Source organism: Mizuhopecten yessoensis, unplaced genomic scaffold (assembly GCF_002113885.1).
Source record: "Mizuhopecten yessoensis strain PY_sf001 unplaced genomic scaffold, ASM211388v2 scaffold5519, whole genome shotgun sequence".
NCBI lineage: Eukaryota > Metazoa > Mollusca > Bivalvia > Pectinida > Pectinidae > Mizuhopecten > Mizuhopecten yessoensis.
Window position 1 is genome coordinate 1,658,346 of NW_018406089.1, and position 20,436 is coordinate 1,678,781.

Here is a 20,436-nt window from a genome sequence, read left to right on the forward strand (position 1 = left end):
AAAAATAACAACACTTTGTCAGGACCATGAGGCGATCATTCCTACCAACTTTCAGTTCAATCGGTCCAGCAGAACTTGACTTTAAGTTTGAAATAGGTTTTCAAAATGGCGGCCGTGGCGGCCATATTGGATTTCTGATCGACCCGAAAAATAACAACACTTTGTCAGGACCATGAGGCGATCATTCCTACCAACTTTCAGTTCAATCGGTCCAGCAGAACTTGACTTTAAGTTTGAAATAGGTTTTCAAAATGGCGGCCGTGGCGGCCATATTGGATTTCTGATCGACCCGAAAAATAACAACACTTTGTCAGGACCATGAGGCGATCATTCCTATCAACTTTCAGTTCAATCGGCCCAGCAGAACTTGACTTTAAGTTTGAAATGTAAAATGTTAACGGACGACGGACGACGGACGACGGACGACGGACGACGTACGACGGACGACGGACGACGGACGACGACGGACGAAAACGGATAGCAATAGGTCACTTGAGCTAAAGCTCAGGTGACCTAAAAATCACAGTGTATGGGACAGGGATCCTTAATTAACTCACTCACCCTTGAAATTTCATAATGAACTATTGCAATCTTTGTACTGGAAGAGTTCAAATGTGTCTCCAGGGGTGAATGAGTTATGGGGAAGTTATATATTATAATAACTGTATTTATACGAAAAACCAGAATGTAGTTGGACAGGGATGGGATCCTTAACAGATTTTTTTGTTAAATTAAAAGCATGCTTAGTATTTATTTTCACTACTTAGTTAAACCCACTGTATAAACAAGCAAATTCATGGAATTTATACCCCCCCCCCCCCCCTTGCTTGTAGGACATATTGTAGGTTAACATTATTGAGGTTAGGTTTAAACATGTGAGTATCGTGCTGTTGATACATAATGTATAGCTTGAAACTTATGAAAAAAAAGCCTTTATACAGAAGTTAGACTTTTTATTGAACATGTAGGTATTATGGTGTAATTTAACCATTTAATCCGTCAGAATTTACTAGCCTCATTAATTATCTGTAAATATGCACAAATCACATCGGTTGGCAAACCTAGCATGAGTCGGATATCATGTGCATACAGAATTTGGTTGAAATATCTGCACAATATCTACAGCATTGTTATCAAGTTTGAAGGAACTTGGCTAATATTTTGCTTGAGTTATTACGCGGAAACTGCAGATAATGACGTTTTTCGTTAATCAAGGGGCCATAACTCAGCCAAATGGAGTCAGATTAAAATGGTTGTCAAAATTGGCAGAGCCCTTAATGTGTTGAACCCTGTTACTAAGTTTTTAGACAATCGGATAATATTTGCGAGAGTTCATGAACAGAAACGGCAGATAATGATGTTTTTCGTTATTCAAGGGACCACAACTCCGCCAAATGGATTCTGCTGAAAGTGGTCATCGAACTTGGCCGAGCCCTTATAAGGCATTTAACCCTGTGACCAAGTTTGAGAAAATCGATTAACATTTGTTGCAGTTATTGCACGGAAACGAAGCGTGATAGACAGGCAAAAAGCAAACCCAAATTAATATCCCTCGTTTCGGTGAAAGTGGGGGATAATTATACATATATACATTGCTTCCTTGTGTGACAAACAATTTGTCAGGGTATTACTGAAATCCACCTCTTGCGGTGTTATACAAAATCTTTAACAAAAATTGTTAAAATGCTACTTTAAATAAGTACAAGTTCACTGTTTATTCTGGATGGGTACATTTTGGTGGGGAGTACATTTTATGTATGACACCAGCTGGCTGTCACAGCCCAATCCACCATCTATTGACATATATATATACAGTTAAACATGTTTATGGGAGCACCGTTGTCATTGAGAGACATCTTTTAATGTTCCTTGTTTTAGTGATTTCATTGTCAATTGAAGCTGTGTTTAGAGGCCACTTTTCTGGACTTCCCGAGGGTGCAGTCTTTCAATACATTTTTGACTGTACTGCTGTAGTCAGTTTAATGATTAAACATTTTATATATATTACGGTGGAATCAAAACTACATACTAACCTAACTGTAGTATCGGAATTCACAGAAGGTGACATATCCTACGTTTTATTTATTTGCTTTCTGATTCAGTCAATCTGCTTATCCTAAACATACATAATTATATATAATGTACTGTTTAAATTTGTTTTCTTTTTGTATCGTTTTCCAGACATCACCAATTTAAGTTGTTTTAGGCTGAACTGGTGTCCTGTTTCTAAAATCATCACTATTGATTATTTATAGAACTAGAACTTCAGTTTAAGTATTTTATGTTACAATTATGACATCATATAATGCCAATGACATCAACACATGGGCCATGGCATGTACTCTTTAAATGAATGCCATCCAAATTGGTAAAGTTATATATTGGCAGTGCCATAGAAAGATAAATACGAAGTATTTAGTACTAGTGTTCCCAGAAATCACAAAATGAGGGTTTTCATCCCCAACACAATGGTTGTACATTATACCCAAACTTTTAAAGAATTGCCTTGTTTAACTAAAAGTACATTGTATCTATGGGTACAGGATCATAAAAATGTATCAAATATAACCCCAAATCTAGTTGGAACACTGTTTAGAACAGGGAACTGTCTAATCCTACTACAATTTCTTGTCCTTCATCTCATTATAATTTAATTTATTCCATTCTTCATGAGTTCAATAGGAGGACTCCTGAATTTTGACCCCTTATTTTGCATAACTTTCCTTAAATTCTAATTATAAAATCTAATGATTATATCTCAAAGACCAACTCATGTCACACCTAGGACAAGTACATGACGTCACAGGCTTACGCACTGGAGTCAAAATGGCAGCTTTTTACATTTCAAGGTTGCATGAAAATTGTTGCACGAGGCTCACTTAATTGAAAAATTCTTAGACTCGTTTCATAAATCTCATATGAAATGGAAACTCATGTAAGATCCTATATATATCAATGCGATCTTGCGATTACTTTTTGGACCTATGAATTTGTTGATGAAGATTACCCACGTGCACGAAATCAATGAAGTTAAAAACCCACAAAAATTAATGATTTTACAGTAAATAGTTAATTGGCAGTTACGGATACTTAAACATTACAAAACAAATCTTTGACCGCAGATGATCTTGATAAATCCAAGTCTTTCATCTTTTATTTCCCAATTTTAACATCTTATTAAAAAAACTGATAAAAATGTCAGCAAAATTTTCAGAAATTCAGGAGAAAAAACTGTCCAAATTCAATCTTGCATGATTATTTTTTTCTCTCCTGTATATATTTCAAAGGAAATTTCTTGTCTTCCTTTTTTATTTTAATATTTGCTAATAATAGTGTGCTTTTCTTCAGATCTTCATTTCAAACCCTTTAACTGTAATTAAATTTCATTTATAAATGAAAATAAAATGTCCTGGTATGTGTTGTTCCTGTTTTATTGTATTGTATTTACCAGGTAACATTTCCTGTTAAATAATTGTTTTTGTTTTGTTTATGACACGGATAATTTTATGAGACCAGAAAAATCTTTGGTCATTTCCTGCAAACCAATGAAATTCATTGAGGAAATAATTATGAATGACCAATGTTGAGTTGGAAGTTCCTGTACATTGTGTGTACTGTCATACTGAAGTACATCATTTTTGAGAATTCAACTCATCTTACTAAAATGTTTCCTGAAACAACATAAACTACATACTGTAAGCAAAAAATATAAAGGCTAACTAAGGCAAAGTATTAAAAAGCAATCCATGGTCCCCTACCAATAATGATTTCTTGATTTATTGAGCTGTACATATACACTTATTTTAACATATAGGTCAGTCACATTAAAATACTTCCTGTACTCCCTCCCCATGCCAAAACATACTTGCATACCAAATCTTGTAAGTCCAGATCACCAGCATAACATATGCCCAAAACAAACTTTTTCAGAGGCTTCGATCAACGGTCAAACAGGTCACAATGATGATGACCTACTTTGTGTATTTGACATACCATCATCCCCTACAGATACCCAAATTTTATTCTGCCTATAGGAATTTACATATTCTTTTGCTGACAGTTCTATACTATAAACATAAATAAAAGTTTGGTAATAACAAGGACTAAGATACCTCCTCAAGCCACCATATTCAAAAATTGGAAATATGGGGAAAAAAAGGTATAATACACCCCACCCCCCCCCCCCCCCCCCAAATAAAATGTTCCTAAATGGAGATTAAACAAATGAAATAATAAATAGGAAGTACTCAACTACATGATGACGGGGGTAGCTATCATACCTGTTAAGTTTGCTGAAATCGGCCTAGTAGTTTCGGAAGAGTCGTCCGGACAATAAAAAATCAACAAAGGACCATAACTCCAAAACAAGAGATCCCAGAGGGATCTTGGCACCCACCTTTGTACCATCTTCATTAGTTCTTTGTCAGTTCAATCTTTTCTCTTCTTTCCTCTAATCTGTTTGATCGAGTCATGTTAACAGTAAATGCACCTTGAGGTAACTTTTGATCTAAACTTAATACTGATGTGTATAAAAGCCAACCTTCAAAGTGAGTTTGTCATTTCACATATTTACTAGTACAGTACTTAATGTGAAAGAAATAGAATCGATCATTGCAGAAAGATCTGTTTAGTTCTTCTTTTAATCCATTTTGTTTTTAGGATCAGTCTCAAAATATAACATGCACAACTAGAGACCAAGGGGAACCTACATATAAAATTTAAGAAAGATCCCTCTAGTTCTTCCGGAGAAATAGCGGTAGCAAACCTACACTATCAAAATCCAAGATGGCTGCCTGTCGGCCATGTTGTTTATCCGATCAGTCTCAAAAGTTGCCATGCACAGATAACAAGAGGCCCAAGAGTGCCTGTATCGCTCACCTGAATATTTAAGCAGTCATAGCAAAATATTCTCATTAAATATTATATTGCACTAAAAATATTACCCTCGCAAACTTTGTTGGCTCCATCTGTTGAAACTACCAGCAAAATATTATTATAAGATTCTATGCTTTTTGATTCTTCTTCAGAAGTTGCTTGACATATTTTTCCCTGTTATCTTGTAAGTAGGTCAATGTCATTTTCCTTCTCAAATTGGTTAGCTCTATTCCAAAAGCTACCAGCCAAATCTTATGAATCCATTCCTTTTAGTTCTCTATATACCTTTTAATTGTTCAGAAGAAGTCGTTTAAAGTTTTTGACATATTAGACCCCTGTGACCTTGAAAGTAGGTCAAACTAATTTTCATTCTCAAACTTTGTTGTGCTCTATCCCAGGAAGCCACCAGCCAAATATAAACATTCTATCCCTTTCAGTTCTTCAGAAGAAGTCGTTTGAAGTGTTTGACACATTTGACCCCTGTGACCTTGAAAACAGGTCAAGGTCATTTTCGTTCTCAAACTTTGTAGGGCTCCTACCAACGAAGCTTTCAGCCAAATATCATGACTCTAGGTCTGTCCGTTCTTCAGAAGAAGTTGTTTAAAGGAAAAGTTGACGGACGGACGAACGGACGACGGACGCCGCACCATGACATAAGCTCACTTGCCCTTCGGGCAGGTGAGCTAATAACCAAGGGGAACCTACATATAAAATTTTAAAAAGATTCCTCAATTACTTCCGGAAAAATAGCGATAACACTTTCAAATACCCAAGATGGCTGCCTGTCGGCCATGTTGTTTATCTGATCAGTCTCAAAAGTTGCCCTGCACAGCTAAGGACCAAGGGGCACCTACATATAAAATTTGAGAAAGTCCCGCTGGTACTTCTTGAGAAATAGCGATAACAAACTTTCACTATCAAAATCCAAGATGGCTGCCTGGCGGCCATGTTGTTTATCCGATCAGTCTCAAAAGTTGCCCTGCACAGCTTAGGACCAAGGGGAACCTACATATAAAATTTGAGAAAGATCCCTCTGGTACTTCTTGAGAAATAGTGATAACAAACTTTCACCATCATAATCCAAGATGGCTGCCTGTCAGCCATGTTTTTATCCGATCAGTCTCAAAAGTTGCCCTGCACAGCTTAGGACCAAGGGGAACCTACATATAAAATTTGAGAAAGATCCCTCTGGTACTTCTTGAGAAATACCGATAACAAGAACTGTTTAAGGACGGACGGACCACGGACCACGGACGCAGGGTGATTTGAATAGCCCACCATCAGATGATGGTGGGCTGAAAAAGGGTAAAAAAATAAATACCTGGATGCAAAACATCTGGGGGTAGTTATCATATCTGGATTGTTTTGTTGAAATTGCCGCATAGTTTTGGAGGAGTTGTCTGGACAAGGATTTTCACCAAAGGGCCATACTCCGTAAAAAGGGTCAGAATGAAAAAATAATACCTGTATGCACAACATCAGGAGGTTGTTTACTCATCAGAAAACTTTCATTTCAATTGGCCAATGGCCAGTAGTTTTCGAGGAGTTGTCTGGATAAGATACTCCAACAAAACTTTGTAAAAAAGGCTCAGAATGAAAACATAATACATTTGTATGTGGATGCACAACTTCAGGGGGTAGTTATCGTATCTGGAAACTTTCATTGAAATTGGTCCATTAATACTATAACAAATTGTCCTGACAAATATTTTCACTGATCTTTGAAATCCATATAATTTATAAAGATTTAGTACATTATATATGAAATGTTAAGTGTATTCTGTGTGCAATAATATAAGTGCGGAGTTTTGTGAATTATTTTAGTTTACTTCCTCATCTGTAATTTCCAATTATTACACATCATTACACCTGATGGGAGACATCTCCACACACATGATGTATATATATATATGCATACAAAGTCTAACATTATTTCAACTATCCATGTAAATCTTTTTATTTTTTCATTTTTCTTTTCATTTCCAAAACAGGGCCTATTTCCTTGAAAGTTAATCACCGTGAAGTAGTTTCAAGGTTTAATTTGTGGAAGTAAATGGACATGAAAAAGAGTAGATTTATGTAGCGATATAGTACTGTATTTACATGTACCTGGTGTACATGTATGGAAAGACTTTAAAGCTTATAAAATACAGACCTATACATATTACCTGGTTTAAACTTGGACTTAGCTAAATCAAGTACCTATATATATAATGTAGACAGATACATAGATCTATAAAGTACAAATGAAAATCCATCTATTTTATCCAATGATTTACCTTATACGTGCCCTTGAAAAGCGATATGTCATTTGAAACTACTGATTTGTCAGCTGTAACACGTGGATGCCTCACTCCAACATTCAGAAATAATGCAACATCACCGAGGTCAAGGTAAAAGATCAAGGATACAAAAATTAATTAAAACTACTGGTCTTATACAGGAGCATTAACAGGTAAAATTACATACATGTACCCTAGCTAACTGTATGCACAGTGCCTAGTCCATAACTGACCTAAAAACTTAGGTCAAAAGGTGAAGGTCAAAGGTGAACTTCACCAAAATGCTGTCAAAAGGTCACAAAAATGCCATGAGAACTGCTGTTCTGATCAAGGTACATACACTGTAAGTATCTGAATTTTAATAACCCTATAGCTGCCGTACATAGTCTATAACTGACCTGATCAGAAAAACTTAACTGGCCAAATAATATGTTTGGACTAAGTTAAAGGTAACATTCATTCCCTGTGTCACTTCATGTTGCAGATGAATCCAATATTCTCACAAACATTAAGTTATAGTATACACGTACACCTTTTCATGTAAGATGGTAAAAAAATAAGGTGAAGAGATGGAACTTTTTGACAAGAAAAACGGCTCGGGAATACTTAAAATGTTGAAAGGTTATGTGAACTTTTTCCTTAAATTTTCTGCCTACAAACTTAAGCTTGAAAACTTCCATGGTGATCTCAACAGATATCCCGGACCCAGGCTAGAGCTTTCTCTAGAGATTCAAAAGATCTATCCCAAAATAAGAAATAATCTTGATTTTTAACCCTCTTAGTTATATTTTCCTGATTAAAAATGTTCCTTTAAACCTTGCTGAAAAAAATTGGATGACTTAACCATTGGACTATTTTGATACTATACAAACACTTTCTGATAAAGAAATCTTACCTGTACAAGCTTACAATAATAACAATTTTTGAGACAATTTCAATTCTGAAAATAGTGGAAAATACAATAGATATTTAAGAATTTTTGCCCTTCTGCACTGTGGATTTTCTTATAAATCGTAGCTTTAATTTCCCTCAATTTTCTATATTCATTGACAGTTGTATGACGTCACGTAAACAATGAATCAATATCACGTCAAAAATGAATTATGCCTGTACCGTTAACATATTACATTATGTATATGATACACAATGGGTGAACTGGGTAAGAGAAAAAGAATCATTCACCCCTTTCAGGCTAGTTGGGAATCTCAACCCTCGGGGAAAGATTTTTAAGTTGCCAAACACTGGTCAAAGCCTGGTGTTTGGCAACTTAAGAATCTTCCCCCTCGTGTTGTGATTCCGCTATCTCACATCAAGGGGGTGAAAGATTCTATTAGTCACAAGACCTGGATGGGAAGCATAAATATATGATTGCATTATATATAATGTACTGTAGCAGGTGCCATACGTAGCTAAGGCAATCAGATAGTAAAAGCTGCCATTATTCAAAATGGATTGAACATTCTAAAAGTTACAGTCATCAAATTGAAACAGATGGGTGTGGACAGCAGACAACATTTAGGATTTCACTAATTAACCGATCAAAGTCATGAATTAGGTGTTAATCAACGGGTTTATTAATATTGTGGTAGAGAAGAATTGTTTCTTTAGTTGAGATCTTAGCATGAAAGTCTTTTTTTGCAGTCCCTAACTTTCCAGGATTTGCTAAAATGGTCAATTTCACATGATTTTCTGTGTGTGTATTTTCGGTCTACTGGCCATTGCACAGTGTACTACGATGAGGACAAATTAATTTGCTATTCAATTCACAGGTTGTCAGTTCTTGAAACAAACTTGATTTAAAGTTCAAGAACAGGAATGTAAGAAGATTTCTTGATGTCAAATGTAAGAACAGCTCTGGAATGTTAAGTTAAAGAACAGTTCCTGAATGATGAATTGAAGCTTATCTTTATTTCAATAATTGTTTTTGAACAGTGATTCAAGGACTATTTTGCGAGTGCTTTAAAAAAGGTTCCCATCGATATCTAGAACCATCCATCTTTAATACTCCGGGACTTACGATCACTTACGCTCTCTCCATCCCTGGAATATGTCACCACAAAAACGAAAGAAGACTAGTACAGTTTGATCCCTTATGTACATCAAAAGAATCCTGCAGCAGCATATTGGTAAAAAATGACCAGCTTTGAAGTCACACCTCTGTAACTTTCAAAGGACAGGTATATCTGCCTAGTGATTGGTCTTTTACCTGAGACCAATCACAAAGCTACCGGTGTACCTTCAATTTTGCCATGACATATACTGTATACCATAAAATGTTTGTTGCGTATAAACATTTGTGGTTTTCATGGTCGCTATTGAACCATGAAAATAATAACAATGAATTTGAATGAAACTGTTGGTTAATATAGGATATCCACGAAAGTTTGTACCACGAAACAATCTAAATGACTTCAAACTACAAAGGAAAGTCCCCACGAACATTTCGTGTTATACAGTATGTATATACATATTACAGGGATGCAGATCTAGACAGCAAAGAGGATGAAAACCATATATGACACTGCTAAAACTATTATGAATAGGTTGTATGTTCATATCTTAATACAAGTGGATCAGACACAATCAGATCAAAACAGGTGGTGATACAAAAACAAACATCCTTCCTTCTTAATACATAACATTTTATAACAACAATAGCTATTTTGTCCAAAGGGGTCTCACCTAGTTATAGGATCATCATGATAAATATTCTTAAATTATTACTAGGTACAATATGTTGATATCTGAATTGTAGATTAGACACAATCAGATAAAAACATGTGTTAAAAACTACTATCATCCTTCCTTATTGATATGTACAATATTAATGTATATGTACAATGTAATGTCTTTATAACAATAGTTATTTAGTCTAGCTCAGTTGACGACAAATCCTATCTCCTGTCACATGATATATAAGTATATGTTACACAAAAACAGAGATCTATGAATTTATACACAGTTGAAAATTGTATTCATGCAGCATTAAGCCAATGCCTGGTAATAAGCCCACCCAATATTTGTTGGAGGTTCAGCAGAAATGCAAACAAATGCCATTTCATTTTTTTAAGCCCATTCCCTACTTGAGTGAGAGATTATGTGTTGGCCTCCTGTGATTATTACAGGATGCATATAATGGAAAATTGTGTAGAGTCAATGTTAATTTGGTTTGTGATCAGTTCAGTTTCATTAACACAGATGAACATGTATGTAATACTCAAATGGACTTAAACCTTTTTAACTTTGATCCTGTATATAGTAATTCAACCATTGTTCTTGACAAATCCTTCGAAATATCTAGACATACATTCTGTACTATAAATAATTAGCTTACATATAGTCCAAGGGCAACTAAGTGGCCTAATGCCATGGTATCTCATTTAAAATGCTTTTTAATAATTAGTCCAGAACTTCATTCAAGTTGGTATGGAGCATCCTTGGCCTTATAATTAGTAAACTCTTGTCAAACTGTATAACTTATTTCACAGGCATATATTATCATCTACATTTGAATATGCCTTGGTCTTGGGGCTTGAGCAATTAGAGGGCGAGAAAGTTGTATGCATGCAAATTAAATGAAACATGGTGTATGTATTATCAATATGTATTATATATTACCCTACCAATAGCGACCTTATATTTTTCAGAAAGTCAGTGAAACCTGAAATGATTATATTAATTACACAGATGTAAAATAAGCGTTATTTATAATTCAAAATTGGCTCCTTACATAAGGATTTACCTGTAAATTACAAACTACCTGCAGTACAGGCATGATATATAACCAATGGTATACCTGCAAACCGAGAATGACTGTGTGCATACATAGACAATATGTATAACTGTTACACGCTAGAAACAGCATTGATTTTTAAATCTAAAGGACAAAGTCAACATTATGTATTTTACAAATGTTACAAGAGGCCGAATGGGCCTGAAACACTCACCTGGTATTAATCTTACAATTGTAATCTTAAAAGTGGGCTAAAATACAGCTACATGCAAAATACCAGTGTTTTGATTCAAAAGAATCTATTAAAAGAGTTAAACATATGACACATGTGACCTTGAAAGTCAAACAAGGACATTAAGTTGAATAGACGTTAAAGCCTTTCATACCAGCATGCTTCTGGCCAAATACCATTACCCTGGCAATTTAGATTATTCAGAAGTTGTTTAGAGATTTGACTTATTTGACCCCTGTGACCTTGCAAATGGGGGAAGATAGTTCATTTGAACAAAGTTGGTAGCCCTCCATCCCAGCATATTACTGGTCAAATATCATCACTCAGGTCCTTTTGGTTATAAAGAAGTGATTTACAGTTTTCAACATTTTTGTCAAATATCAACACCCTAGGCATCTTGGTTATTCAGAAGAAGTTGTAAAAAGGTTTTAAACATATTTGATCCCTGTGACCTTGAAAATGAGTCAAGGTCATTCATTTGAAAAAAAATAGCAGCCCTTTATCCCAGCATGTAACTGGCCATATTTAGAAGTCTTTAAAAGATTTTAACATATTTGACACCTGTGACCTTCAAAATAGATGAAGGTCATTCATTTGAACAAACGTGGAAGCCCTTTATTGCAGCATGTTACTTGCCAAATATCATCACCCTAGGCCTCTTGGTTATTCAGAAGAAGTCGTTAAAAGATTTTAACATATTTGACCCCTGTGACCTTGAAAATGGATGAAGGTCATTCATTTGAACACACTTGGTAGCCCTTCATCCCAGCATCCTTCTGGCCAAATATCATCATCTTAGGCTTTTCGGTTACTGAGAAGAAGTTGTTTAAAGTAAAAAGTTGACGTCCTTCGGGCAAATGAGCTAAAAATTATATATTGAGGAATTATTTTGCTCTGTCATGTTTACGTTTACTGTTGTTGGTGATCGTATTTATTTTATACTTGATAGATGATGATATGCAGATTCATTCAAGGGTACCTGTGTCCTCCCCCCCCCCCNAGAAAAACTATCTTTGAGCAAGGAAAATTTGCTATACATGTACATGTATATGTACATGCAGCAGGTTAAATTTGTGTGTGGGGAGGGGTTGAGCTTGGTAATTCAATTGCAATGAAGTTGCTTATAAAGTGTTTACATTGAATGCAGACAGGACGGACATACAATGTATATGCATGGGCAACATTATATTCCCCCTCCCCCTTTTATGGTGGGGGCATACAAATTCACAAATTCTTTTTTATGTAGCACATATGTCACACAGCTTATTACATGTTATATACATTGAGAGGAATTGTTTTTTGCAGACTAAAAAGCATACATTTCTAAGAGAGCTACATGTGTGTGGTATATGTATGGAGTGTACATGTACAGGTAGACAGTGTTGATTCGTGTTATGTTGTACAAGTAGGGGCATAATTAAAATCACACACTATCTGTGCATTGAAAAAAGGTAAATTTATATAGTGTGCATAGTTGTATGCACTTTGCACCAAAACCAAATATCCCTGTAAATGTACTTATATATATACAAATATTGTTAGAAAGCTTTTAGATAAGCTATATCCAAAATGATCTAGACAAGTAGAAACTTGTAAAGAAAATTGTTAAGATCAGCACTTGCTTCCTCATTCCATTCAAAGCCAGCTCAACAGTATTACAATACCTAAAGCACATAACAGGGTTCGACACCAACACTATCCCTCTCATCTATTCCGAGACTAGTGGATTTCAGCAAGGACTAGTGAATCACCTACATGTACACTAATTTGATAAAATCTTTTTTTTATTTCAAAACAATTAATGAATTATATTATGAAACAAGTTTTTTGTATATTAATCACTCTAGTTGACCCGATGATAGCAAGCGGGGGGGGGGGGGGGGGGGGGGGGGGGGGGGGTTCTGAATGGGGGAGGAAACCAGAGTACCCGGAGAAAACCCATATGGTCAGGCAGGTGACCCAATAACTTTTCACATCCGATTAGAATGGAACTCCAGCCACCTGGCTGAAAGGCTAGTGCACTATCCACAATATCATTTGATAGATAGATTATAAAATAAGATTATTCTTTTTTATAAAATAAGATTATTCTTTTTTATAAAATAAGATTATTCTTTTTTGGAAAACTGCTTAAAATTCAGATATACATAATTATGTATTGCATGATAGTTTCAACATTTTCCTTACACTTTACAATATCTTTAATTTATGGCAGCAGTTTTTTGAAGTCTCTTAGTCAATTATTTTATATATTTGGTGCTGGAGGTGTTTCCTTCACAAAGCTGTCACACTATCACGATTGGCCAAGGCCTAGCCCAGATGTTCCCAGTTCTATATACTGTGGCCATCCCTCTAAGTGTTGCCTGAAAACAGTTATCTACGGTGTTGTTGGGGTATTACTACAGATAAGGTGTCACTACGTTAGATGCCGACACTACTCCGATACCAGTGCGGACCACCAGGATAGGCCACAATACATCCAGGTTCCACTTTGGTATCATCACAGTTGTCAAGGTGTACCGGATATCCAAGGTTATGCTATGGTCCGCCAAGGTGGCACTACATCATCCCTGGTTCCGTCACTGTGTCACTGCAATTACGCTACGGTTCGTCAGGTGACACCCCAGTGGCTGTATGTTTGAACAAATTTTCTAACTCAAAATCAGATTTTTTTAACAGACCAAACAAGAAGCAAGTCTCAAACTTTAAGAGCCCTATTGTTTCTTTGTTGCTGAATAACTTGGACCATCAATCACCGTGTAGTTTCCAACTCGCTGCATATTCAATTCTAGAGGCCAATTCATTATCTGAAGGTTTTTTTCGTAGTGTTAATGACGAAAGTGAATGATATCGTACACAATATGAGTTGAAGCACATCCCCCCCCCCCCCCCCCCCCCCCCCCTCCCCGTCTACGTTGTCAAAATACCGTGGCTCAGCTACGGATGACCCAGGAGGTTTAAAACAGTTTAAAACTATCCAATATTAGCGTGCCACAGATCAACCAGGATCAACACAGAATACCCTGGGCTTCAATGTGGACTTGCTACAGATACCCAGGGTTGTTCCTAAATAATCTATACATCTTGTCCTATATATGGACTTATCAACCGAAAGTAGTTAGTGTATTAATATACCTCACAATTCCTATCTTTACCTGAATATTACTATCCCCAATCCTTCCCAAATTTGTCAATATAAATTCCTAATATTTTAAAAAGCAATATATTATGATATATATATTGCAATACCTTCTGAAATATTGCAATATAGACTGTATCCTAATTTTGTTTTGAGTGGCATTACGTTGTATATTGAATTTTTATGTACATTGTAATTTTGCATTTGCCTTTTACACTCCTCTGTCTTTCGTACTAGTTATTCATCATAATTGTCAAATCAATGAAAATGCTTCAGTTAAAGTGTATTAATTTCATCATTTTTTGAATATTATGATCATATTTATTGCAGATCACATTTTATCTTTATGTTGATAATTTTTACCCATCAATCACAATGGACAAATCTAGAAATCGAAGAGAACATACATCTGACCTTGAACCGTGATGTCACTGACCGTAAAACTCTGATCATGATTGCCAACACATTTGTTTTTCACATAAATATCTGTGGTCAACAGACAATAATAACCTGCTCTCAGTGGAAACATACCTGCTACAACAAAGGAGTTGTTAATGTCGGTTGATATTTATAAATGAGGCATATATGGCAAATCAAATGATACAAATCCCTTAATATGCAAAAGTTTGTACAAAAGTTGATCCATCTACACTGTATGTACAATAGTAACACATAGACACTTCATCATGTAATCATTATAGTTATATATGTTTAGAGTATATAAATGCATATTTTGGGATTCTAAAACATTAACCAACTTGACTTATTATTATGATGTTCCCAAAGTTAGCAGTGCTCATGTTAAATTCAAGCATGTATATAATCCTATGGGTATTGTAATGTAATGAATTGTTATGTAATGTAATGTTTAGTCTCTTGTCTTAATGTAATTGTTCATATGAAAATCAATAAAAAAAATGAAATGTAAAAAAAAAAATTGACTTATTATTCTTATAAATACAAGACCAATTCAAACTTTTATCAAAATCAGTTTAGAGATAAGGTCAGTTGCAAGATGACAAAGATTTTCTATAACTAGTAATTATGGTAACCTTGACCCTGACCTATAGCTAGTTGGCACCCTGAAACAATTTGAGGTATACATGTATCTTCATATTTGGTTATTTATTATACGAAAATCTCTGCTTACGCTACCGATTGCATTTTCCGCAATTTTCGAAATCTAATGAACACTGTTAGTTAAAACAATAAGTAAAAATGATAAATTTATCGAAGAATGTTATTTTTGAGTTTGCTGAAGCCAATTATTAATTGCTAAAGAAAAATATGGGGTTTCAGCAACTTCTGCTGGAGGAAATTTTTATCTGAGTTTGCGGAGGAAATTTTATCCAAATTTGTTCATAAATGAAGTCTATAGAGCACTGACAAAGATTTTCTGTAAATATTAATAATTAATGAAGTCGCTACATCTAGAGCTCAAACAATGACAACATTTTTTTTATAAATTGCAAGGGTGACCTTATTTGCTTTGACCTTGACATTCTGAAGCATGAACTTGTTCCAAGTGTTTGTTCTCATAATACTTGGCCAATATATATGAAGTTATGTCAAAATGCTATCTTCAGAAATTAATTTGCTACAGCGATGACAAAGGGTACCCGCTCACTATTAACGTTACAAATATGAACACACAAAACTCCTGTAGGTCAGGGATTGCAAACAGAACAAGACCAACATGCTCATTTATAAGGACCAAACCATTGCACCACTATATATGTGTTTTTGAATGACCCCTTTGACAACAAATGCTGTTGATTCTGTAATTTCATCAATGATTTTGATTAGGAAAGGGTTGTACTTTTAAAATGTCTGTATTTGTGTTTTAAGTTGCATTGCAACTTGATCTTGTTACCTCAAAGACAGGTTCTGGACATGTATAATTATATTTCTTTCATACAATGACCTTGACCAATAATTGACAAAATACACCTAAAATGAAAAGGTTTCTTCTTCGCCTCTTTGGCTGCCTACAAACATTTGTATCATTATAATAATAATAATTAGGTCTGAGCTTTCTGAAATCATTTGTTCTGAAATAAGGATCAAGTCAATACACTTTTATTTTCAGTTATTGTTTTTTTATCTACATGTGCATTGACCTTGATTTTAGACGAAAGCCTCCGATATATGGTTCTTCAAATTCCTTGTCCCTATCTAGAGCCACCAACATTACAGATTTGTTTAATGGGGGAGATTTTATTTCCAGTAGATGTTCAAATTTCTTAGCAGCAGACATTTAATACAAGATGACTCTTGTGAGGTAATGGAGGAGACCTTTATGTATACCTCCATTACTAGAAATTAAATTGATCAATGAGTCAATGACAATGTTAATACTGTCTGGGTGCACATGAACTGGCTATCATGTTTATCAGGTGGTTTGAAATTGTTTGGAAATTTGATCGTGTATGTAACACATCATTATACGATTGATATTTTTTTGTAGGAAATAATTGAGACAATTGTTAAGATATTCTATGTATGTCACAACCCATGGCCGGTATCTTAATTATTATAGAACATTATATTTTAAAAAATAATACAATACAAAATTGGAAATAATCATCAGAGATCACGCTTACGCCGTCCCTAGATGTTTTTGACGCATTGAAATCATCTGGGACGCAATTTTGTCAACTGCATCATGTCACGGGATGCAGAAATTTTATTGTCTGCATGCCTTAAAATCAGTCTGATATCAGTCCTTTTCGCGTCATTCTCGTCAGCGACACCAGTCCAGCAGTAAGAAACCAATATATAGGAATTCCCCCTTACAGATCAATGTTATACAACAATGTAATGCAAGTTTCTAACGCTGTTGTTGATTGGTCAGTTTATTACGATGTCAGAATCTCTTCTGCGTTTGTAAATCAGGGACATGTAGACGCTTATTACAATATATGTGGGTCACACGTGCACATGTACAGAGGAAAATAACAACATCAGGCATTTCTTGATCTGAATGGGTTCTTTTTAGTTTGTTTGTTCAATATAAAATATACAATACCTGAACAAAACAATTGAAGGTAACTTCATCATTTACAAATAATCAATTAAAGGCTTAAATAACCGTGAAACGATCCAAAAGGATGGCCTTAGATAGTAATGCAAAGATGCTAACTCCTCCGATTTTAGCGTAGTTAATCCAATTTTAAGATAGAAAAATCTGCTCTATTTGATTTTTATTGAACTTTCTCCAATTTTTCTGGGTTTTTTCCAGTTTACATTACTGAAATATCTCCATGAATGCAAGACAATTTAGAACGGCTGATTATGAGTTCTAAGTGAAACTGGTATTCATAATTTAAAATATATTCTTATATTAGGGGGAAACAACCTTGTGCAAACTGGATTTAGGGCAAAATGACCTGTGTTACTAACAGAACATAGGGCGAAACAGCCGAAAAGCTATGATGATTAAGGGTAAGTTGTTGACTGCCAATGTGCAGATCTCTAATTAAGTGTTTGTATAAATAAATACAATTAAGTTATGATACAATTATGATAAAACAAGCATTTCTTTTTCTTGTGTAAATCACTCTTGTTGGCAGGGATGATAACGTTCTTAATGTAGGAGGAAACCAATTTGGAGGGAGGCAAGTGTGCTATCTGACCACACTTTGTATGTAATTAATATAAGAACTACATGTTGCATTGACAGTATATAATATGGTGACTTGTACATCTCATATGATCTGAGTTCTTTGTATTTGAGAATAATGTGTTGGCCAGAATAGAGAGGATCAAGTTTGTCTTAAGATAAGGCCTCTTAGTGTATAAAGTCGCTGTGATTTAAAGTAATAACGTTCACTGAGACTCTGTCCTGTTTCCCAGTGACATCCCAGTTTGTTTGCACAAACTCAAGTATATTGCAATGTCGAAGTTAAGTATCTGTAAAACATTATTTCTAGTTCTACCGGTTTCTTGCCTACTTCAGCAAAATAAAGATTATGCAAGTTATGATAGGAATTGCATGGCTTGGGGGTAAAATATAAGTTATATGTACACGAGTTGATTGCCGGGTTAAAGGGAGATAGTGTAGCACTAGTGGCCAAGTCAGGAGGGCACTCCATTGGGATATCGTTCACGGAAAGACTAGCTTTCTTTTCTAACAGAGATTTTGCAGGAGAGTATTCTATAGGAACTTAAAGTTCATGGAGAATTTCCTGATAAGCGATTTAATGGGATCAGATCTGTGGAGCGAAAAGCTATTTGTTTATTTACTATTGTATACATCAAAGTGAGACGAGACTCTCAATGCCAGTCTGCCAGGAACTGAAGGCACTATTAGTAATATTGCTATTTGAAGTTACACATGAAAATTAATGTAAATGTACACCATTTCAATTGTAAAATACACTTTTTTCTTCAAACTGATTTCAAAAATGTGTCTGAGGAGGAAGTTTAAAAGTCCCATATCACATACAGTGCATGTATCCCTAATATATTTCCCACCTGAGAATCGGATGGGCATTACTATATTTCAGCCATAAAAAGAACAATGATTACTCCCTGACACTCATAACATCTATATCTTTGTATACCACCCCATCCCAAGAAGACCTTGTCCCCCATCCCGCTCTCCATCATATCCCCCTCTCGATGTCCCATGCCCCCAGCATCAGCTGCTGAGTCTAGCGACACGCGCTTCACTTATTCTTTGTACCTGTGCCTTCCGGTCGGCTCCCTTGTGCCTTGATCCATAACAGCTGTCTGGTTTCTAATTTAACTCTGAGAGTCCGTCTTTCTGGTTTCCTCCTGGAAAAGAATATGGTCACAACCAGTCCTCGTTCTAGATTCCGAAGTGTATCTACAATTTCACTATTCGGACCATTCGCAACCGCCATGTTGAGCTATTTTCTCATGGAACCACAGTCTAGGTGTAAACTCCGTTTACATTGTGGCGATTTGAGTTTAAATGTCCGACTGACACCTAAGTGAGTGACAAAGATAGGAAACACTTTAAACCATGTTCAATAACTCGTAGTCAACCATCCCAAACACATTTTCACTTTGTTTTCTTCCGGGAATGACTCCAAATGGTATCAGGTGCGTGAAGGGAGATCACTACAAGCACCTGTTGCTCAAGGGAGGTAACTCGTCTCTCGCAGCCACAGAATATCGTAGAATACACAGCGATTAAATCCCCCAAATAACAAAAACCGAAATTTATCACACAAATCACTTTTAAAGAAAAATTGATTGATACTTTTATATTTTCCTAACATAAGGCGGTGGTGCACAACTTGGTTTTGTTTTATTATGTTTTATTATGTTTTATTATAAAAAAAAACCACCATGTAAAGTAACTTGAGATGTGTATTTGATGATTGTAACTTGAATCAGCCAGGCTTCATCCTTGATAAAGTTACAATGCAAATAATATACTAATTAGATATTAATACGGCATTCCACCGTTTATTAAATATATTATGTAAAAACTTGAGATGATGATCAACGATTATGGAGCTTATAATAGGCTATTATTGATTTTAATTGTCTAAGCACACGGCTGGACCAGATGTCAGAGAATATGATCATAGTCCGAGTCTCAATGCTGCTGTGCATGGCCTACTGTATAGTTGCGTAACCATTTTCTATGTCAAAGTGAAACGATTGGTCTGAACCAGGGATTTTGAAGTATGATTATTATGGTCTATATTCCCCCCTTATATCAGCCATCACTTTAATTTAACCATGGGCTTAGACCAGAAACATATGAATACATATAAAGATAATTTTACGTCTCTGCTTAGACCGTGGGATGTGTTCCTGAGCCGTCAGTTGAAATTCATATTAGATTAGTAATTAAAATATATACGTCTCTGGTCTGTGGGTGTTGCTTATTTATGCCGCTATATACAATGTACTGCTTACACTAACATAGACCATAGGGATTGGAGAATTTGTTACTGTGTAGTTGGACCTAAATTAAAAGTAAAACGTTTCTATGTTTAATATGACAGTAATGTCACACTACGATTTCATTCAGTTAAGCAGGATTTTTGATTTTACATGTTAGCGCATACATGTAACATTGACAAAATATATTTGGTGTCAAGATTTCAATGTTCCATACATATTCAATATCAAGAAAATGACCATTAAGTTTTGTCTGTACCAGAGAAATCTAATTGATAGTCCTCTGTGTTCT

General features: G+C 35.3%; 1 protein-coding gene across 5 annotated transcripts in view; it reads right to left on the reverse strand.

Annotated features, from left to right (window-relative positions):
* The window catches only part of LOC110450840 (1-phosphatidylinositol 4,5-bisphosphate phosphodiesterase gamma-1-like), a 94,331-nt gene extending 74,984 nt beyond the window's left edge, over positions 1-19,347 (reverse strand). For all 5 annotated transcript variants that reach the window (XM_021498612.1, XM_021498610.1, XM_021498608.1 and 2 more), the window contains exon 1: positions 18,949-19,347. In XM_021498612.1, coding sequence (XP_021354287.1) covers positions 18,949-19,129 — 181 coding nt within the window. In that variant the 5' untranslated portion in view covers positions 19,130-19,347. The remainder of the gene's footprint in view (positions 1-18,948) is intronic.
* Positions 19,348-20,436: the final 1,089 nt, after the last annotated feature.